Here is a 23,893-nt window from a genome sequence, read left to right on the forward strand (position 1 = left end):
GCTCACGTAAACTGTGGCATTGTTGGCCTACCTCTCCTGGATACGTACTGCCCTGGTGAAATACCCACGGTTTCGTTTTGAACACTTTCGTATGTATATGCGGTATAACATTTTCCAATATCGTCTGATAGGCATCCGCAGACGGCTTGACCACGCCTTCGCAGAAGTGTACCTCCACTGCTCCATACCAACAAATCGCCCACCAGACCATAACAGATGCAAGATTATGATCCCGCTGCATGGAATTTTCTTTTTTGCTGCCTTGGAGCAATGTACGTTATTTCAAAGAGCACGTTCGTTATTACAGGATTGTTCCACAGTGAATATTTTTGTTATCTGTTAAGAGTTTATCGCGGTAGTTAACGCTTTCTTGAACAAACTGTGGGTCGAACGCGGCGTGTCCCTTGTAATTTGTCCGGTAACAAATGATGTGCACCTTCTATACGTTGTAACATGTGCATTTTCATAAGCACATTTTCTTCGTGTAAATTCATAACGTAGTCTGGGGAGTAATGTTTATCTCATGAGACAAAATTCTTACTTTCGCAAAACTTTATGTTGAGTCCTTGCACGAACAACATTCACAATTTGTTGTGTGTGTGCACACCGATCTGACACGATCAACAGCTCTCTTTATTTGTTTGAACCTTGCTTTTCTTCGAATTACAAAGCGTTTATTGATGTCAACAATTTCAGCATCGTGGCAATCTTTTTCGTTCAATTTCCGCACAGAATTAATGCTAAAATAGCGATTCGATCTTCATACACACCCCCACTCAATCTTAACTGTCCCTTGTGCGTGGGTTCCTCGGGGTTCTCCCGTTTTCTCCCACTGTCTTCATTCCACCATTTTATTCATTTTTCATCATCACCGTCTTCTTTAGCCTAGTCGGCATAATCGTGGGACATAAAACTCAAAAATTTCATTTCATTTCATTTCTTGCACTTTCGCCAAATAACGGCACATTGTATGCTGAAGGCAACTGGATTCGTAAAGTAGGTTATCTCAGTTAGATTTCGTAACTAAAAGAACTTATGGCACTTATAGCTTAGTATTTGAAGATTGTTTACTGAAACTTTATTTTCAATTATTTTTTTCCTCTTCTGTTGGTTGCTAGTTCTGGTTACAGTTTACAACTTTTTTTATGTTTTATTTATTTCTATTTGCAGAAAGCTATTGAGGAACGTTACAAATTACCGAAAAGCAAACTACGCATATATGTGCATTACCAACCCTCGTATTATCATTTCCATGTTCATTTCACCAATTTGAAATACAATGCACCAGGTACTGTAATCCTAATATATGTTATTTAACAAATTTCATGTGTTAATTTATTTAATTGGTTTTAGTAGTCAGAAAGTAGTGAATAAAAAGACTGTGCTTTAATACATTTATGTAACCAAATGGTTAGTACATTTTGTTGTGTTTCTTTTTCCAAAGGGTTCTTAATTGTCGGTGTCGATCCAGTGTTTTCAGGTAGTTAAGACTATAAGAAAATTTACTATTGACTAATACAGGTAATTTTGAGCACCTGCTTATTTGGTCTGCTTATCTACAAAATGAAGATACAGGAAATACAATTATTTAGATCATATCAGTAGATGCAGAACAATGATGCAATAACAAAAAAATTTGACTGGCCAGGTTGGAACGTGAATTCTATCTAATCTTCGTTGTCCATACAGCCGTCATTCGAGAGATCGACATGTGGTTTTGACGGTCTGAATTTTCTCTTGCTTCATATAAGGGTACGTTTTATTATTCTGAACGGCAGTCATTTACTATGCAGCTAATAGTTGCCAACATGATAAGTTTCACTGCAGAAGTGGCGAACTTCGGTTCAGGAAAGGGTTCTGCTCTAACTTGATTGCCGTAGTGATTCCTTCGTGTATGTAACTGAGATTGAAACCCTACCGAGAATGCATGTTCAGTATAAATCAGAGTAACTATTTGAATCCTATTTTCGTAGAATGCCTCATCAGGATCACTGTTCACGATCTTGGAGTTCAATAAGGACGCATAGTAAAGAAAATCAGAATTACAATCCAATGAAAATAGTAATAATGAGAGTTGATGTATTGGTCACATATCAGCTAAGGAATAGTCCTGTCAGCCAAGCCAGAAACACTCCAAGGGCTGTAACACTGGACTTGATGTTGTTATTTAGATTAATTATGTTGTAAAAACAAATAACAGACCCAGTGTAAACAATAGTTACCTTAGTTAAGTATATGAGCTTTTTTCTATTAGATCTGAGAGAGTGAAAGCTTATGGTAATTATGTTTCAGTAACAAATAGAGTAATAGTTATTGTTATTTATGTGCTTTTGGACGAACGTGAAACGAACTTATAATGTCGGCTCTCCAATGTTTAGTTACTAATTTTCGTTCATTTTCGAAAAGTCTTTTTCAAGTAGCAAAACTTGCGTAGTGAATGAAGAAATTAAGACACAACATATAAAATGGTGGCCTTACATAGCGTACTCGTAAACGCTTCCGCCTTTGATACGAGCAGTCCCAAGGTCGATTCTGCAACTACTAAACTGAAAGTGGTACATATACACAACTTGGTTTAAATATTGTTCTACGTAGATCAAATCCGACACTAGACAGCGTTTTTAAATCAATTTAACGTAGTAAGAACAGGTGACATCTCTCTTCAACCCGGAAATTGCATAAATCAACCCCTTCCGGTTTTTACGTTTATCGCTATAGAATGAAAACTGTAATAGCGAGGTGTTTTCTATAATCAATTAAGCGTTTCAAAATATATTCATCTCTACTCTAATCTCTCTACTAAAACCAGAAGTGACAGAAAATCAACCACTTCTGGTATTAATGCTGGTCCCTGTAGGGTAAAAATGGTAATAGAAACAGTGAAACTGTTTCCTACAATCAATGAAGCGTCCCAATAATACATTTCATTTCCATCCATAAGTCTAAAACCGAAGATGGTAGAAATCCACTTAGACTTCTCATTTTAATATTGATCTGCGTAGAGCAGAAACGATAAGAGATAAGCAGTTTTGTCGCTTTAGCGTTCTAAGAATATCTGCCATCTTTCTCAACCGGTTGAAACCGGAAATGGCAGAAATGGCAGAATGGCAGGTTTTAACGTTGATCATTATAGAGTGAAAGATGTAACAGATAGCGAAAGTCTGTTTTCATCAATCAAATGAAGCGTCCTAAGAATATATTTCATGCCCATTATGAGCTCTTTATTAAAATCGGAATTGGCAGAAATCAACCACTTCTACTGTATTTTAACAGTAATTGCTATAGTGTAAAAACGGTAACAGAGAATAGTTCCCCATCCTTAACTTTACTAAAACAGAAAGTTGTAAAAATCTGTATACGTGGCACTGCGTATTATTATTATTATTATTATTATTATTATTATTATTATTATTATTATTATTATTATTATTATTATTAGATTGTGCGAATGAAATGTCCGTCGACGCCAAGTAGGAAACACCTCAACAACACAATACAAGGGTGAACTAAGGTAACGCGTCAAATGTTACAAATTCTGTACACGTCCAGTAAATATGCTGGGGCACCTTGACAGTCGTTGTTGAACAAGGTTATATCAAAGTACATTATGGAAAACACAATTGAGAGTTTTTTTCTTTTTTCGAATTCAAATTGGGCTAATCTGCGCAGCAAGCAACAAGAAACATATACGGTGCATATTTTGGACCAGGAGTGGCGAATTCGTCATTAATTTTTCAAATTTTGTTCCGGTGACACATCATTGCAAAATAGGCTCTGCGGGCACCGACCAACATCATGTTCGAATGAGCTTCTCAGGAGTACCGTGAAAACGAACCTCGGAAAAGTGTTCTTGTCACTGTATTCGAGTTAGGTATACATCATACCTGTGTGGTTCGGCGGCTTCGTGCAATCGGAAAGATGAAAGAATTTGACTTACGGATGCGATATGAGTTGATAACCGACCAACAAGAATTGCTGTCTGGAGTTATGCAGTTCTTGTGAGTGTGAAGAGTAACTGAAAATGTTCTTACATTGGATTGTTATTTCAGATGAGAAATGGAGCTACTATGACAATAGTAAATGGCCAGGAAAGCTATTGGATCTTTATTAAAGTCCAGGACGGTTTCCAAAAACCTTAGAAAATGTTGCTGGTATGGTGATCTGTGGTGGGATTGTTCCATCGTGTCTTTCTCCATTGAGACGAAACCATCACTTCAGATCGTTACAATGGTAAACTCCGTGAAATATACTTCAGTTTTGTTAGAAAGCATCCAGAAATGATCAAAATACATGATCTCATGTTGCACGACAATCCATTTACAAGTAGAGATGCAAGGGCTCGAAAAAAACCCGGCTTTTTTGGAAAAAAACTCGGTTTTTTCTGCTTCGCTTTTTTGCTTGGGAAATTTTGGGCTTTTTTCAAAATTCTGCTTTAAATTGATAAAACAGACTTTGTTTCGCTTCTCTATAACACAAAAAATCATATTTAATTAGTGGTTGATGCTGATAATAATATAAAACCTCGAAAATAAACTCTGAATTTCGAAAAGATTTTTCAAACAATTTTTCTTCAACATATTTACATTATGAATTCCACAGGATTAACCAATTTATATAATAAGAATTTTTTAACCTCCTATATACAAAAGTAAGCAGAGTTGGCAAGAACCATGGTTGTTTTGAAAATGCCAAAAACCCGTTTTTTGGGGGATGTTTAAACCAGGCTTTTTTGATTTAGATTTTTTGCTTTATGTATTTATATTACATATTCACAGAAATAAGTTTGTTTCGCCTTGGTGTTATTATGCAACAGCGGGGTTATGCCGGAAGAACTCCCATAAGCTTAAAGAAGTCCGGTCAGTAAATTTCTTAAATTGAGAATCTCCCGCCCTAGCCATCGGGAAAATCCCGTCATTACTTGAAATGTAAGACAATAACGGGAAAATCCTGTTATTGCTTTTCATGTAAAATTTAAAGGTCAACGTATCATAATCAGTACGCTAAAACTGAGGTATTAAATTACAAATTTAGTATGTAGATATCATTGATAGTCCAATCCAAGCTAATGTTGGAAGCTACGTAGGCAATCGATAAATTTTGCCAATTTCTATCAATATACATAAGCATTCTTGGCTTCTTTATAAAGCAACCGGCATTTAGGCATGCAGAAATATACAATTTAGTTTGTTTCGTATGTTTAGGCTTAACATTCTTACGAAATACCGAGGTTATCAAGGAGAAGACTTTCGCTTAAACTGACATTCGAACCGCTACTTGGTTTACGCATGAAAGAAGGGTTGTAGTTCGACCGAGAATTGAACATGGGACACCTTGATTAAAAGGTGAAATGGAAATAAAACTATTGCAGGTGGTTTGATATCTGGAAACGTCACCATGAAGTTCACACGATTCGCATTTTTCATTCTTTTTGTTTTTTGGTTTAAACCAGTTATTAAAAAAAAAAAAAGTTGGTGTAAACCAGCCAACCCTAAAAGTAAACACTTCTTTTAAAAGAATACACAAATAACTAGCAAAATAGTATGTAGTATTTTTACTTCAAAATATTCCATACCCTCTTTTTGAAACAAAATAAAATTAAAATAAAACATAAGAGAAGTACTTAGATTTATATGATACACTTAAAGGCTGCACATCTAGAGCTTTTGGTTCTGTATATTCTTGAAATTCTACAATTAAGTTTTATAGAACCACCATCACAGTTTACCCAATCCTCAAGTTTTCTGAATTTTTAACAAGAGGGATTCAACATGTCATTACGGAACTCCCCCCCCCCAAATTAAAAGGACTACGGAATATATTTAAGTTAAGCTAAATACAACTGCACAACAAATATGACTGAGTGATTAGCTTTTGTGCTTCTATCGGGAAGTCCGGGATTCAACCAGCTATTCGACCATTCTGACAAAGCTTTTCTTCATTCCATCTGTGAATGTAGAAATAGTGCGTGTACTGTGAGTTGGCCGACTTCCTTTCTTATTGTTTTTAAATCGTTATTATTACAGTGAAACCTCTACTAACGGACACCTCTGTAAAGCGGACACCTCTCATAACGGACATATTTTGTAATCCCCAAACACTGTAATAGAAAAAACATGTTGACACACCTCTCTAAAGCGGACACTCTCTAGTACGAACACGGACAGTCTTTTCTGTCTCTTATAGGTATTATTTACCTCCATATTACGGACACGTTCTGTAGAAATAAGTTGAAAAGTACAGAAAAAATACATTTTCAGAGAAACATATATGTATCACCAAGGAAGCATTGTAATAACATTTTTCCTCGTCAACTGGCTGTTCAGAAACTCAGATGAAGCGTCTTTGTTTAACAACACCCTCATATCCTTTGCTTGCATTCCACTCCCACCCAACCTGTTTTAGAATCAAAAGTGATTGACAGTTGCCTGCCATTTGGGATGACACGTCATTCTACTGTTCCTCTGGAATCAAGCAGAAGACATGTTTTTTGTATTCGCATATTGTCTTAGTGCCTCTATTTGTAGACGGAAATCTTTTTAAGTCATTCTGCATCGAATAAGCAATAAGGTGTAAGTTGTTGTGAGCTTTCGAAATGCCACGAGAAGCGCTAATGTTAAAATCGAATTGATTGAATTTTCGAAGAATACTGAGGTGTGCGAAGGATAGCTGAAAATTTTTGTATCGGTAAACCACAAGCACCTGAGATAATATAAAACCAAGACAAGTTAATAAAGTTGTGGTGTGAAAATGACACTGAAAATAGTGTCTCATTGCTTTGAACAAAGTTGGTGTGCAAGTGAATGTTTTTATAGAGTGCAGAATGAAAAAAATTCCTGTGTTAGGGTCGATGCTAAAAGCTAAGAATTTGGAGGTAGCAACAAAAATGAATGTTTCAGATTTCAAAGTCTCGAACGAGTGGTTAGAGAAGTTTCGGATTAGACACAAAATTTCTTTCAAAGCGATTTGTGGAGAATCCCCAGATGTCGACATGCCCACAGTCATAGAACGGTTTGATAAATTACCTTCAATAGTTTGTAATTACATATCACCTTATTTACGTAAGAAAATATCGAAACCTCTCTAAGACGGACACCTCTCTATAGCGGACAATTTTTTATTCCCCACGGCTGTCCGCTTTAGAGAGGTTTCACTACTAATTACCAGCAGTGACGGTTTTGCGAAGGTTAGGGGGCGGTCTTTCGGACTGAAGCCCGTTCCCCAAAGTTACGGAATGTCTGCAACAAACGAAATATCTATTAGTTATGCCTTTACTCATAAACTTTAAGCTCCCGTCAAATAAAAATTACGAATGTTTAGAAAAACTAAACATTAGTAAGAAAAACCCTTCCCAAAATACTTTTCTAAATCCGCCACTGATTCTCATTATAAAATGATTTTTAAGGTTGTATCCGGAAGATTATTGCTAAACATATAAATGAAACGAAATATTAGTTATGACTGTACTCATAAACTTCAAGCACCTCCCAAATAAAATTAGGACTTTTTAGGAAACGAAACAATCAGAAAAAACCCTCCTAAAGTACTTTTCTAAATCCGCTACTGATTATTTGTATAAATTGGTATTCAAGGTTGTGTCCGGAAAATTATTGCTAAATCACTTCATAGCTACAGTATAACAGAAATGTGGAAGTACGGTTTGACGGATATATTGAAAAACGTACGCTTTGACGGATAAATAGAAAAACGGGCAAGTTTAACTTTTGCGCTAGAAGCTAGAGTACTAAAAGCTCTTAGAAATGAAACACGGATGGCAAACTAGAGAAGAAAAAAAGGTCGATAACTCAAAAGTTAAAATGAAGTTAAATAGCCTCTAAAATTGCCCTCAAATACTACATTCTTCATGTTAGCTTTAATTCGTAAAACATGTGCTCCATCCATCTTGATGGTGAATTTCAGAGCGAAATATCGCATTCAGGTCATGGAATTCTCATCTAACTATAGAATATACTATAAGAAAGCTATTTAAATAGAAAAATCGTGAAAATGAAAAAAGCCAAAATTTCCAAAATTCTCGTTTTTTTCCCAAAAAAGCCGGCTTTTTATGTGAAAAAAAACCATCGATTCAAAAAAGCCGGCTTTTTTGCATCTCTATTTACAAGTGTTGCTCAAATTACGTTGCTGACTCTCCATGAGTTGCAGTATGAAACCCTTCCTCATCTACAGTATTCTTGTGACTTTTCTCCCACTGATTACTGTCTCTTCCAGCATCACGAGCACTTTCGGGAGGAAAAATCTCCGATGATCGGGCTGTGCAACATGCGGTTAGGGACTTCTTCGCATCGTAGACTCCAGACTTCTTTTGTCACGGAATTCAATTGTTGGCTGGGCGATGACAAAGATGTGTGATTGCAAATTGTTTTGGCCTTCAGAAATGATACACTTGGCGAACATTTCATTCGCACTAACCTAATGTTTCTTGGATGGGTATCCCCTGAATTGATCAAAAATATAGGAAAAAGATTTTCATTGTATAACTTTAAGCCAGATTTCCGATCTTGAGGAAACCTGAATATAATGGACGAATGTAAGGTAATATATATATTACATACCCTTGCGTGTGCTCAAATGTGCACAAAGTGCGTTGCTTGCGTGAAAAAGAAACAAAGTATAGGTGTGACAAGACGCAGTATATACACCAGAATGAAGGAGCACATTTGGGCTACGAAAAAAAATCAAACCCCCAGTTGATTTGTCTAGGCACATAAGGGAGAGCCAAACAATAAATGAGGTGAGATGAGGGTATCGAATAAAACTAAAGATGAGGTGCGAATTAAAGTTTATATTAAATTAAAATGAATTGAAAATAAACTCAGGGATTTTCGATACTTTTTTATTGATCATCATATCCAAAGCACACAAGAAAGTAATAGAAAAGCAAGAGGTTAATATGTAGCTTCGTTACCATCATAGGAAAATAAGCCATTACAGTAAAGGCTTATAAACACTTCCAATAACTATTTCCCTCCGCATTTCTCTTCTAACTATGTTATATTTTATGAGTTGTGCATGGTTTTTATGTTATTTTACTATTTATTTATTTAGTCTTTCTACAAATATCTCGCAATTTGAAAAAAAAAAAAAAAAAAAATCTCAGAACTGAACGAAAATTAGTGAAAGCAAATATGTGAATTTCGTTTCACGTCAAATATATTAGTTAACATTTTAAAGTTAAATGTGATGGCAAGAGTTTCTTAACTTGAATGCTTTTTTATATACATAATATATTCATTGTTGTTTAGTGTTATAAATTTGTCCTTTAGTCGGGTTAAATTTTGGATAATTTCAAGATTGGGAAAATTAATGATGCAGGACTTTCTAATCGTATCTTCAATTAGAAACTAATTATAATTTATTGTAATATTTTGAGTTACTGAAAGTAATATATACCTAGATCCACAACATAAGTGAATGAAGTTACTGTCTTTTATGCTAACGTGTCGATGGCCAGCCTCCATTTTAAACATGCTCTCATTCACCGTACTCTTACAAAATTTATCTACCTCCCGGTAAATGGCAACGTTGCATTTTCATTTAACATTGGGAGCATAAAAAGTGTACAGCCCAAACGGCTCGTCCTATTAAAAGAAAATCTTTAGATTGAAAACGTATTTGAAGACGGGTTCCCCTCTTAACATTTTGTTGTAACTCTGATAATAACAGTTACCCTATATCGGGGGTCTTTTGAGACACCCTGTATATCTCAGTGTAAATACTGAGCTTTTTGCGCACGAGATGGCGTTAGTGTCACATCTCAGGGTATAAAGTGACAGCGAGTCAGGACGTGAGAATTGACAGTTGAAGGTAATAGCTGTGCAAAAAGGGTTGGAATTCTTATAATCAGATATAAGATATTGTGCCGTTAAAACGAATTAAAACGAACTTTCGAAAAACGCGCTACATTCTACAATTTTATTTCGAAAAAGACGCAAATGTGACTCAGTCTCGTGAAGAAATTTGTGCTGTTTAGGTGCAAGATACGTTGTCAAAAGCCACAGCCAAAAGATGGTTCAATCGCCTTTCTGGCTCGCAGTGGGCGATCAGTCACAGAAAAAGTCAATGATATTCTGGCAAACGTCAAGCAAGACCGGCGTATAAGCAGTCATAAGATCGCCAATGACCTAAGTATCAATCACTAAATAATGTTAAACCATTTGGAGAAAGCTGACTACAAAGTGAACCTCAGCGTTTGGGTGCCATATGCTCTTTCTCGGAAACATTTACTTAATCGAATTTCTGTCTGCAAATCTCTACTGAAACGTAACGAACTCGAACCATTTCTGACGTGGTTGATCACGAGTGATGAAAAGTGCATAACTTACGACAATAATATGCAAGAAAGATCGTGGTCAAAATACGAAGAAGCACCACAGTCTGTGGCAAAGTCCACGCTGACGCTGAGGAAGATTATGCTCTGTGAAAACCACATGCTACATTAAAAACAAAAAAAGTTTTGTGATGTCAGCGAAATGGCACCTCATCAAACAAAATGGTGCATAAGTAGTTTCATAATGTTCAAATCACAATAAATGTTAACCTCCAATTGCTCCATACCTTTTAGAGAACCTGATATACAAGATTACTTCATAAGTTTTGCAATATTACTTTACGTGTTTCGTTTGCAACGAGTATGACACATGACCGAAACAATTCAAGCCGTCGAAACAGTAGCACCGATATAGATAGTGGTAATTTTTCCAGATAGGTCGTACAATGTTGTGTTCCGTGTGTGATCTGACAGCCGCAAAGACACAAGGACATGAAAATCTAATTTTTGAACTTTTGTTGTATAGTTCGAACTGGGGCATAATGTTGAGGGAATAACTAGAAATATTTGTTTTGTGAAAAGTAATGCGGCAGTTGTTCACTGCACAGCAACCAGATGGTTCAAGAAATTTCATTCGGGTTGCAAGAACCTTGCTTATCTGCCAAGATTAGTGGACCGAAAACCGTAGATTATGGATCATACTCCCAAATCAGATTAATAGCACTCAAAGGTTATCAGGAAGTTCAATATCTCACAGTTTAGTGTGATTTGTCATCTTCACAACTTCGGCAAAATCATCCGGAGCTGCCGAATTGTACCTCGCGAATTGACTCTTGGCCAAGAGATGATTGCATGTGCGATGGAAAATAGGTCTCAATGTGTATAAACAATGGCTAAATAAGAGCCAGGCACCTAAACTTGTTGCAGACACGGGCTTCTGGATCCAAGGTGTATAATTATGAAGGAATAATTCATTACGGATTCCTTCCGGAGGGACGGAGCATCAATTTTCTATTTCATCCTTCCCTTTTCCTATCTCGAATACCCTTCATTGTTGATAGAACGTGTTTATGCCGAGTTTAGCGACCTATTTCCCTTAATCAAGCAGGTCAGGGTTGGCAACAAAAACGTTCTCCGAGTTCCTCTGCGGAAGGCAGCAAACAGCACATTTGCAGTAAAGATAATACCTGCAACCCTATTTTAAGCGTTATTTAGCATACAGAACTGACGTATCTTCTCTCTTCTCTCTCTCTCTCTCTCTCTCTCTCTCTCTCTTTCTATGTATGTGTGTGAGAGAGGGGAAGACTATCGAGTCAGCATGCTGTCCAGTTGATGGTCCACTGCAAAAGTCAAACACTTTTGTTTTTTTAAAAAAAGAAAGCACGTGAAGGTGGATTCAGCATGTGGTATCACAAGATTCCATTTAAAACATATGTTTCTTTTGCCTTTTCTGCCCCTGTGAAGAAGGAAAAGGAAAAGATGAAATAGGAAAATTTTGGTATAACCGTACCCGAAGATGCTAAAAAAAAATTATTGTTAATCATAAGATTTTGGTGTGGCTAGATAGAAGCCAAAAACGCAAACTGTTGTATTTTTTCTTTGAATGCGAAGTTACATCATTGAGTTGCGTTGTTAACAGTCTGTGAGAAATCAGTTCCTCCGATTAGAGTAATAATAACTGTACTAACAAAATCGTAAAAATAATAATAATAATAATAATAATAATAATGTCCAGGACTATGATTTCTTTCATTAAAACAGAGAGAAATATTTTTACCGTGAAAACAATATAATACGTAAAACGTACCAAAAAAGCGTAAAGTTTACGGGAAAATACGCAAGATCTGGCAACCCTCTTTAACCTGTAGGTCCCATCCCTCATAGTATAATTGTTGCATAAAGATGTCAAGGCCAAACTTATTTATCCATATGTAATCTAAATGAATACAACAAAACTATCTAAACAAGAAAAACTGGTTTAAAAAAACTTTTTTTCTAATGTTTCTGCCAACCTTACTTCAGTTACCAAAAGGAGGTGAAACTGCAGTACAGGAGTTCTTCGCCTCGAAAAACAAGAAATTCTATCGGTGGAGAATCGAAGAACTAACCGAAAGATAGCTTCAGACAATGCAACACGATGACCTCTACTTTTGAGTGCTTGGTAGCACTTTGTGTTAACTTCACACACAAAGTAACTGAAATATTGCAAAATTTTGTACTCATTCTTGCGTATATCTTCATTTTATTGTAATAATGACTTGTTTATTTTGAAATAACACTTTTTATCATTGTTATTTCAGGAATTTTTACTGAGAAATCACATATGCTGAATACTATAATTGAAAACATCCAGCTAGCACCTGATTACTATCAAAAAGTTACCTTACCTTTTGTTGTTAGGGAAAACGAAGAATTGTTCAAACGATATGAAGCGATAGGTAAGCCTACTTACTGTACTAGGTATATGTTGCAAATAATGTTGAATGAAGGGTTCTAAAAAGATAGAAGATCTCACTTCATAATAGTGAGGTTATATTTTCTGCAGCGTTACTTGCGCTGGCAGATTAAAACAATCAAGATAAACATATATTTAATTTTCTGAAAGTGTCTTTCCAGTATTTTCTGATGAGATCTGAAACCTAGTTTGGTATATTACGGAAGGGACTTTTTTTTTTTAAAAAAATTAATAAAATAGATTTTAGAAACTGAACGCAGAGAGCACATAACCATAAATAAAAGCAAAACTTATCTGTAAAAGTGTACTATGATAATTGGAAGATTGAATGCATTTCGGAAACAATTACTTTTTTCTCAAGCCTAAACACAAACATCTAGCAATTCATCATGTTTACAGTTGTTTGATGGATTCCTTGGTATATGAAGAGGAAATTAGTTACATAAAGAGTCTACTGGAAATTGATAGCTTGTCGAATGCTCATTATGAACAGCTCCAGTTCAGTGTAATTTATTATTATTTAATACCCTTTTGTACATAGATGAAGCTGGAATATACTTAATGTGACGGATCGAAAGATTTACAAAACCTCTCAATATTTGTTTTTAGGCTCGAGGAAGAAGGCAGTTGCTTTCGAAATTAGCCATTCTTCAATCACATGTGCTGTTTAATAGTGAAGTTTGCGCTTATAAATAAAATGATGCCTACCTCAAATGTCTTGAATGTAAATTTGAAGGCTGTTGTGTCTGATTTTGATTAGGAAAGTTCTGTAGTCATCGTCTTAGGAATCAATGCAAGGAAGGACGGAGACGGGAAATGGTGTATGTAGAAATTAATTAAATATAAACAGCTCAAATGATTTACCTGTTATCTTGAAAATTAAGTTGTAAAACCGAGAGCAGGTCACAGGCTCCACATCACAAAATCGGTCATAAATCCCAACGGCCACTGCTACTCTCGGAAAGTTCAAAGTAGATCCCCTTCTTCATAACCTTGCATCAATGACCAGTGGCGTGAATGACCAACTTTTAACTTTCTTTGTGATGGTCGGCTTTGTAAATGTGGGCCGTATGACTGATTTGTCATAAATGTGGCTGTAGTAACCAGTGATGGCGTCTGACCCGTAAAACTATGTAATTACTTCTTCCTGCCAAAACTTCCTTGTTTGTATTACGATCACTGTTGCCAGGTAGATTTATGTAATCAAAATTTGAGTTAAGGATATTGAAGTAGGTATATATTTTGTTACTGAAACTTATTTCTTTCAATGGAGTAATAGGTACAGCGTATACAGCATTGAATTAGAATCTGTTTATGTTAGTGTGCCTAAAATAACGCAGTTCTAGCCAGTTGATTGATTTGTCAAATTTATTTTCCTTAAAACTGAAATTAAATTCAGTATTTCTGACCATTCTTGGGTGCTAATCGAATGTCGATCTGAAACCAACATCTTAATTCGTACTATGTGATGGTAAGATCTCAATAGTGCACATTTAAACAAACTATCTTTTTTAAGATTGAAGTTAATAGCCCATGAATTTTTTACTGCATTCTGGAAAAGAGTGCTTCGCCTCTCCTACTGTATAATGATTACTGCGGATGGCAAAATTAACCAACGTGATAACCAAGCTCGGGAATCGAACTTGAAATCTGTTGAGCGCTCGTGCATTGACAGCTTCCCTAATTTCAATCTGTTGCATACAAAGCTATCTATACACAAATGCTGTTTTTCGCAATCTGTGATGCGATTTAAACAAAACGAAGTCTTGTTCCAACCTCACCACAGACAACCGCAATAAACCACTATATTATAGGTTATATTGAAAACGATATAACCTATGTAAACTATTCAGCAATTCATTCTGTTACAGAAAGTATTGTATAAAGAAACTTATACTAGGCGGACTACGCACACAAGAGACGACGAAGGAATCCAATGCATCCACAATTCAATCTGAGTATATTTGACAAGTTATACATCTACATACTTACGTTGTTGTTCTTGGTTAACAAAAATATTTAAAAAAAAAATAAGTGTTATTTAGTAGTACGTAAATATGTAAGTCCAATTACTCCATAAATACTTGAGCACAAGGTAATTACAGGTGTAACTAAATCGTGTCCATGTTTGACACTGCCGCGTCATTCTTTCCACTTCTCAGACGGAGCCCCCTGCCCATGGGTCTCGAACCCAGGCGTACAATGAAGTCTCGGACCCCTCATAAAATACAAATTCTTATTCATTTCGTTTGCACATATACTCATTGGCTGGAGCTTTATGATGGCGCATTAACAGAGTTTGTGAGAGAACGTCATCACAATGATTCCCACGGGTAACGATTAAACGTGAACAATGAGTCCATTGTAATGTAAAAAAGAAAGAAAACACAGAAATGAAACGAAATGCACTTCTTTAAGTCCAGTGCACAAAATAAAATGAATGTTTTCCAAATTAGTTTATAATAAAGATTGAACTGGAGACTGTAAATAAGCGTTGAAAGGAGGAAGAATAAGTCTACAGTAGAGAGTATAGTCGAGACTTCTCTCTTTAATAAGTTCCTAATAAAGGACAACAGCAGAGGAAAATGGAGGCTAAAAATATCTAAACATCTCATCACTAGAGTGTGGTGTGGGGTTGATTTAATGAGACATTGTAGTTGGGCATTTTTCGTGGGATCCTGGGATTTCAGAACCCTGATTTGAAAACTATAAAAATCTGTTAGATTGTTCCTATAAAACTTGTATTTTAAAACTATTTTTTGTTCGGAAAGCCTTCGAAGTAAGGGAAGCGCACAAGAATGAGCACTGTTTTGTATTTTTGTACCAATTGTCAGATGTGTTTCTCATTAATGCTCATTCAGTTGTTGGCAACAGTGCAGCACATCCAATCAGGAAACATACATACGCTTATGGACGTTGATTCGTGCTTTGTCTGAGCATTACATCAGCGGTCCATAACTCCGAAATCATAGTTACCTACGTCAAATTAAGGGAAAAGAAGAAAGCAAAACTGCTGCTGGAATGCTGGTGGAAAAATTAAATGCAAACTTTCTTCGAAAGCTGTAAGTACTTAATGTAGCGAAGAGGAAAATAAAAAGTCCTCGTATTCAAACACCGTTAAGCACTACGTTAGGTGCCAGTATTTCAAATGACAATAGTTTTCAAATAAATTTGTATATAAATTAAATAATATTTTAATTATTGATCGTTTCTATGACTCTTTGAAATCTCTTTCTAAAGTTAAAAAAAATTACAATAGGTATATAAAGGAATTTATAGATATTTGTTTCCCCAAGTATTCGTTATGAAAAGAGTATAACATATATTAATAATACTAATTTCTTAATAGCAAGAATGGGAAATGAAGAACCATAAAGACTTGTTTTAAATAGATTTGCCAGTATACGTAAGCATTAGTAAAAGTGAAAAGTAAATACTATAAAAGGCGTATTTTAGTGTTCTTAGAATCATTTTGTTACGCCTATTTTAAGAAGATAACTATTTTCAGACGAGTTGTGCTCAATAATAATGCACAATAAGAGAGGGGGAGGGGGGCATCATACGGTCTTGTCAGCACTTGGCAGGAGAAGCTTGAAAACAGCAACCTATTTCAAAAGTTTCATATGAAAAGATATTAATATAAAGCTGCTAATTAGCAAATATTAGGTTTTGCTCACTCTCTCTGTGTGTGGTTCTGTTTACTGCTTTCAAAAAATACTGGAAAAAAAAAAAAAAAAAAAAAACAGATGAAAGTAAAATATCATATAATCTAGACGAATTCGTGGAATTATACGTTACAGGAGGAAATTGTGGCGATCTAGAAGATTGCGGGACAAAATGAGGTCAGAGAAATATGATTGAAGACTGTTCCCAAAAAACGAGACGTGTGATTTACCTTACTTTATCAATTCTTCCGCCTTACGTGGCTCAATACCTCTGGTACGAGGAGTTCCTGGTTCTATTCCTGGTCATGTAAATTAGTGGTAGACAGCATAATTTCCGTGGGTTGTTCTCTTGTTTATCCTTCTACTCTCTCAATTCCTTTCATAGTCATTCATTCACTTTCATTAATCATGCGCCTTCTTTAGCCTAGAGGATATAAGTCTAGAACGTAAAATTACAAGATTTCACGTCCTCTTGCGTTACGAAAAACAAGCAATCTGAATAGCGGATTAAACTAAATTTGAATGATCGAGTTTCCTAAGTAAGCCCTACACACGTACAAAGCCCTTACCGTAGAATAATTTTTGCAAATAATTGAATTTTCTCCATTTTGTTTTCAGGTGTTGTGAAGAAAGAAAATACAGAAACTGGATAGTATTGTGTAAACGTAACAAAATGGTTGTAAAATCTGTGATAGCAGAAACGAGACCAAGACTTCGAGTCTGCAACGTGTTTGTAAATGTATCACAAAGTATTAATGAAAAATGTGAAGTCCAGATTCAGGTTGATTCCTCAAGTATCAGACTAACAGGAGTATCAACAGATGTTGAGTATAAACTTACGTTTAAGGATACTAAATTTGTTCGTGATGTGGTTAGTGGACTATATGTTACAGACAATTTTTGTTCGTTCCGATTACAAATGGAGCCTCCTGAGAAGATAACAGGATCGCTAGCTGCAGAAGTTTTGCCTCTGAATTATCCTTTTCAGTCATCTCACAAGTCACAGGACAGGTCTCCTTTCCCTATGTTAGGTGTTGGTGAACCGTATAAAATAGTATGCGCTAAATGTAATAACATTTTAACTGAAAATTGTGTGGTATTTGATCGAGTTTTAGAATTACCTTCAAAGTTTTGGGAGGATGCAGCAAGCGATTGGTTCTGTCACCGACATAAGTCACATGACAAATTACTGAAAATATCAGGATTTGAGCCTAAGAAACAGGAATGCTTTTATGGAACAAACTTTTGGGTATTGTATTCCTCTCTTATATCGAATGTTATTTTCGATAACCATGTTGTTTCCTGTAAAGACTGTTCATCTTGGTTAGGAACTGCAAACAAAGAGTCTATGAAAATATGGAAAAGTACTGTAGTTTGGAAAAGCAGCGATTCTGAAATGTATCCATCTGTAATACCCTTGCATGATTTTATTAATGTTGTTAACAAAATAGTACACGAGGCAATAGGGGTAACCTGTAAAATATGTGTTGCAGTACCGATGTCCAGCAGTGAAACTCATTATCTGTTATTATGGGTGATGGACAAAAATATTGAAGTATCACATTATGTTTGTGAAGAAATGTTAGAGACAAGCGATAAGGTAACAGAGATTAATTTAGAATCTAAACATGTAACTAAAGTGCTGTTCAAATATGAGCGGGAGTGTTCCAATGATGTAAAGTTGTGGTTAAAAGATATGAATGTACACCATATTGAAATGGCGAAAAATATGGTCGAGGAAGGTTTATTTTGTCTGACCAAAGTAAGTAATTATATTCCTGCTGCTTTTCGCCTTGTTGATGGGTTTTCTGCTTCTTACCTAGGATTATTGTAAAATTACTCCAGCTCTTTTTAATAGATTTTTTTTTTTTTTTTTTTTTTAAATTCTGAATACACATTTTATAGAATGTTCTTGTCATAATTTAACTAACCCCAACAATAGTATCCTTTACAGATAAGTAACAATAATATCCTATGAATAACATTTAACTTAATTATACCCAATCTAAAAGCTGTTTGACACGTTAATTTTATCGTGGTGTTAACAATTAATAATTTAAAAATTGTAATTAAAAATCGAACGTTTCTCATTATGGGATATAAATTTGGAGTATGTTTATTTGTTTACATTTTATGGGTGCAGGGGAAACACTATACTACTGCAGAAAGCAGGAGAAAGTTTCCTAACTTCTGTTATCAAAAGGAAACTGTTTTTCAACCTTGATTTTTAGCGCTTATACACTCTTTCTTAGCAAATCTTTCTCGAGTTTTGAAACTACTGCTAATGTGCCACCAGATCGCATCGTCAACTCAAAAGCAACTGGAAATGGAGTATCATATTTTTTTCTATATGCTTCCTGTGTTTACAATAGAAATAATCCATACAAAGTAGAATTTACTGAAATCCGTGTTTTTTCTCGAAGATTTCTGTTCCTGATGTAACTGATTGGCGACACCATGTTACAAATTAAGCAAAAACGCTCTCTCATATATATTAGGGATGGGCAAAACCGGTTTTTATAAAAGCCGGAAACCGGTTTCTAGAAAACCGGTATTGAGGCCAAAACCGGGTGGTTTCGGTTTTTCTAAAAACCAAAAAACCTGTTTTTGTGCCCACCACTAATATATATATATATATATATACACTCATGTGCAAAACTTAAGAATGATGCTATATGCATGATTTATTGCACTCAGAGAATGCTGAATCAGCCATATATTATTGGAATGTGGAATTGCAAATGGTTACAGTCCAAAAACACTGGAAGAGAATGCACAGGATGGGCAACAGAGACGAAAATGCATGGGCATGGGAAAATTCGGAAATAGACCAATGTGGTTTTCGAGGGTTAAGTGTAAGATACAGGATATCAATAGTGTGTGAGATCGCCCCGCACTGCAACACATGCACCGCAACGTGATTGCATGCTGAGAATAAGAGGATTCAGGTCCGGTGAGCAACTGGGCCAATCAAATCGACTGATATCCTGGTGCTCAAGGTACTCATCCACTATGGCAGCGCGATGGCGACTTGCGTTATCATCCATTAGAATGAAATCAGGACCCACTGTGCCCCAAAACATACGAACGTATTGGTCCAAGATGTCATCCTGATACATTGCACCAGTGACGGTACCCCGTGGGAAGACATGCAGAGTTGTACGGGACACCAGGATGATCCCACCCCATACAATAATTCCGCCGCCCCTGTACTGGTCTACAGCAGTCATGTCAGCTGGAAGGAACCGTGTTCCTGGTTATCTCCAAATGAACACACGTCGAGAATCACTGGTGAGACTAAACCTGGATTCATCTGTGAACAGGACATAACGCCATTGTTCCGGGATCCATGCGTGATGTTCTCTGGATCAATTCAACCGAGCTCTTCTTTGCTGTGGGGTCAATAAAACACACCTTGCTGGTCTTCTGGCATACAAGTGTCCCTCAGCTAACCGCCTGTACACTGAATCTTGACACTGACGTTCCTGTAGCAGCTGCAAGGTCCCTAGAGATATCTGAGACGATGCTGTGTCTGTTGCGCCTGGCAGTTAGATGTAAGTAACGGTCTTCCTGGTCACTGGTGCTCCTTGGACGACCTCCGCCGAACCTCCGAGAGACGTTTGGAATCCTCTCCAGATCCTCGTGATGACACTTTGTGGGACAACCAATTTACGAGACGCGTCCATCTGGTTCTGAGCCTTCTCGAGTCTCCCGATGATTTTTCCACGCATAACATCATCAATATAGTCTCTTTGCGCCATTCTTCTACACGTACACTGGAACTATGTCAAGTAATGCAGCTTTTACTCACAAGTCTCTAACGTCTCGAACACAAGTGCTTGCGTGTTGAAACAGCGCTCATCAACCATCGTTTAATGGGTGTATACAGCATCACCAAGCGGCCATATCGGGAGTTACGCGTGTCAAGCAGTCAGGTATGTGTAATAGGATAAATTAAATGCATTTACCAGTCTCCAAAACTGTTGTCTATGTATTTTCACATTACTCTTTAAGTTTTGCACGAGTGTATATATATAAAACTTCAACGTGCAGCAGTTAAATGAAAGCATTTCATTTTTTTAAATTATATTCTGCAAATAGTAAAAGAGAATTGGAGTACAATTTATTAGTTTTTTCCTTTTCTTTTCTTTATGATACGAATTTGAAAATAAAATACACTCAATTCAGGTTAGCACCGTTGTACCAGGAGGTTACAGGATTTTTCTTTAAGGAAGGTTAAGTAAGAAAGGTGTATATCTACAATGTAATAGTTGCAGTGAAAAAATAATTGTGTGTTCTTGTACTTGGTCTGTGCCATAAGCGAACTTTGATTGTCCTCAATTTCTAAATATTATTTTTTTCTGTTTTTACTGAGTGCAGGATAAGAAAATTCAAATTCTCCATGAAATGGCAAACTACCAATCAAAGAACATGTTCATCACAGTAATGTGTTAAATCTTTTGTAAACTTGCTGGCCATAAAATTTCATAACAACTAAAATCCGTACAGAGTGGCGTGCGTTTTAGCTATCAAGATTATATATTTAATAGCTTTTGAGGTACTGGATATACTATTATTACGTTACAATATGATGACTGCCAAATTTTATGGGAATAAATTTCATTATTTCCAAATAAAATCTACGACTGTTAACGTAACAAAGAATATTAATCTGCAAAGGCATAACTCTGAAAAATTATTCTAGACCTGAATTGAATTGCTGCATCAGTTTGTTTATTGAAACTTAGCATCTTTTCAACGGGGTTTGCTTTTTTTATCATTTATTTATTATTATTATTAAACCTTTAAATCGTGTGAACTGCATGGTGACGTTTCCACATATCAAAACATCTGCATTAGTTTTATCTCCTTTCCACTTTTTAATCAAGACGTCCCATGTTCAATTCTCGGTCGAACCACATCTTTTCTTTCAGGTGTAAACCAAGTAGCGGTTCGGATGTCACTTTAAGCGAAAGTCCTCTCTTTGACAACCTGGTATTACATAAGGATGTTAAGCCTAAACATACGAAACAAAACCAAATTGTATATTTCTGCTTGCCTGAATGCCTGTTGTTTTATAAAGTAGCCAAGATTGCTTAAATATAGTTATTGATAGAAAATTGCAAAATAGAAAATTGTCACAGACATGTAGAAGTGCATAATTAAATTAGGAAAAATAATTTATTTACTAATTGTTTGTGCTAAAAGTGTGTGAAGTTTTTGTGAACAGTGTCACTGTGTTTCAAAACACATTTGATACAAATATTGTAAAAGAGAGAGAAGTATACCCCTCCCTTTCATAATAAGTTCTGTAACAGCAATCCTGAAACAAAGGAATGAAAACGTATGAATGTAGCCAATATAAATTTAGAAACATCCATACTGACTAACAAGAATAATGACCTTTATTGAGTACCGTTCGGAAACGTAATACCTCTCTAGATAACTCGAAAGGTGGATAATGGTGTAAGTTTGAATGAATGCTTCAAGAAACAAATGAAATTGAATATAAATTCCTTTGATGCCGCAGATAAATAGCTAAAAGCCAATGGTTATCGATCTGAATCCAGTTATTCACATGGTCAATATCGTGCAATGTTTGGTTTATGTTGAATTTTGAATCGGATCCCATTGAGAGCCTAAATTCAACTTTGTGATGTTTTATTTAACCCATAACTTCCCAGCGTGTCCATATGGACACGCAAATAGGGATAACTTTTTATGCCTGGGAGATTTTGTGTGTGGAATTTTGTGACACAGCTCACAGTGAACACATTACAACAATAACAACAAAAATTTCGTTATTTTCACATTTACTACGATCATATGGAACAAACATAACTGAAAATATTATAAAATCAGGAAAAAATTAATTCGGGCAGTTATGGGTTAATACACATATGAGACTACAATCTAAATAGACAATTTTGAACAAATTCGTAGGGACATTTCTATGCGAAATTCAAATTTTAATTTTAATTTTTCAAATGTTATTTTTTATTTTATAGATTTTTTGAATATAGTACAACTTGTAGAGCAGTCTTTAAGCTTTCCAATGGTGTTTGTTTCATGTCTCTAATGCACATATTAACCAGTTCATGACAATTTTTAATATTCACTGTAACTGAAAAAAATGCCCTTTTTTGACATTTTTGAACACCCTGTAGGGGACACTTCCAGGAGAAGAGAGATAATATTTGTGATTTTTTCATCTCCCACTGTAATAAAGCTGTACACCAATTTTTACAAAAATCTAAGATGGTCAGGTCAGATTTAGTCATTTCAGTGGTTAATTTCACATGGCATGTCCCATTATTTGTTCCTATTCCCATTTGAAAAACGAGTTGAATCCAAGATGGCGGCTGGGGTGGGTAACATGTGTCAGAGAAGCAGTACTTGATCCAATTTGTTTTGCATATGCCCACATTCATGTCCAGTTACATCTAAAGAAACTAAAAGCAATATTGTGTCCGAGTGTTATAGTAGTGTATGATTGAATTCCAGATATGGGAAGGTCCATAAACATGCAGGTTACCTGTATGGGCCGTTAAAATTAGTACAATACACATTTGGCCGCGGAGAACTTTGCATTTCAATTAATTTTAAACGAATCCCGAGGGGACACTTCGCGAATGTGCTTTGTGAGATGTAGGCCTACAGTTGAAGATGGGTGGGACATGATTGATCGTACGTAAATGAGAAATGTCTGTTACAAAGAGAAAGTTACACAAAATTAGGTTATGCGCAACTCACAGTAATTGAATGCAATATGTACTAAATACAAGAGTTGTACATGAGGCTAATATCGAAATACTGTACTTAAATTACTGGATGATGAAAGGAAAATTCATCTCTGTAAAGAAAAATATCGTTGTAGAGTGATTTATTTGAGTAATTTCTACAAAATATTCTGCTGTATGGTAAGAAATTCCACATAGAATTCTTAGCTATAATTATTTGCAATCATTGTAAGATTTTGTATGATTCCTCCAGAAAACAATTTATTAAGAAAGAAGAATTGCAATTTCATCTTAAGAACTGTTCTGTGTTGTAGTACACCAATCTTGATTTATGACAAACATATTTTGTGAGTTTTTTCTGTCTACTTCTGTATTGTACTTTATCACAGATTATTTTCAAATCGCAGAAATTATTTTATGCGCTAAATTCTATAAATTGAGAATAACTCAGTCTGTTATGAACAAGTTACTGAAACATTGGAGGGAAAAGACGACTGTCCACGTCCATAAGAGGAAGGGTTTTGTCCTGCAGTATAATATATTGCATATTATACATTTTTGCCAATCAAAGCCAGAGAGGTTTCACTATAATATTTGAAAAGAGGAACAGCACAAATAACATATCAGACATTATTAGTGAGGGTGTCTATCGGTCACGAAAGTCATGAATGTCATGAAATCAGAAAACGGTCATGAAAGTCAAGAAATTTAGCTTTTGGGTAACGACTTTTTTTTATTTATTTATTTG

General features: G+C 35.6%; 1 protein-coding gene across 2 annotated transcripts in view; it reads left to right on the forward strand.

The window, feature by feature from the left end:
- Positions 1–21,180, forward strand: part of Dcps (Decapping enzyme, scavenger) — a 38,555-nt gene extending 17,375 nt beyond the window's left edge. Inside the window, exons 4-6 of one of the 2 annotated variants that reach the window (XM_081739760.1) lie at positions 1,171–1,288; positions 12,586–12,723; positions 17,024–17,205. In XM_081739760.1, coding sequence (XP_081595886.1) covers positions 1,171–1,288; positions 12,586–12,723; positions 17,024–17,058 — 291 coding nt within the window. In that variant the 3' untranslated portion in view covers positions 17,059–17,205. Of the gene's footprint in view, positions 1–1,170; positions 1,289–12,585; positions 12,724–17,023 lie in introns of those variants that run through there. The other variant, XM_081739759.1, reaches the window with a different exon arrangement.
- The last annotated feature ends 2,713 nt before the right edge of the window (positions 21,181–23,893 follow it).

The sequence above is a fragment of the Thermobia domestica genome, chromosome 15, assembly GCF_964235325.1.
Source record: "Thermobia domestica chromosome 15, izTheDome1.hap1.1, whole genome shotgun sequence".
In the NCBI taxonomy this organism is placed as follows: Eukaryota; Metazoa; Arthropoda; class Insecta; order Zygentoma; family Lepismatidae; genus Thermobia; species Thermobia domestica.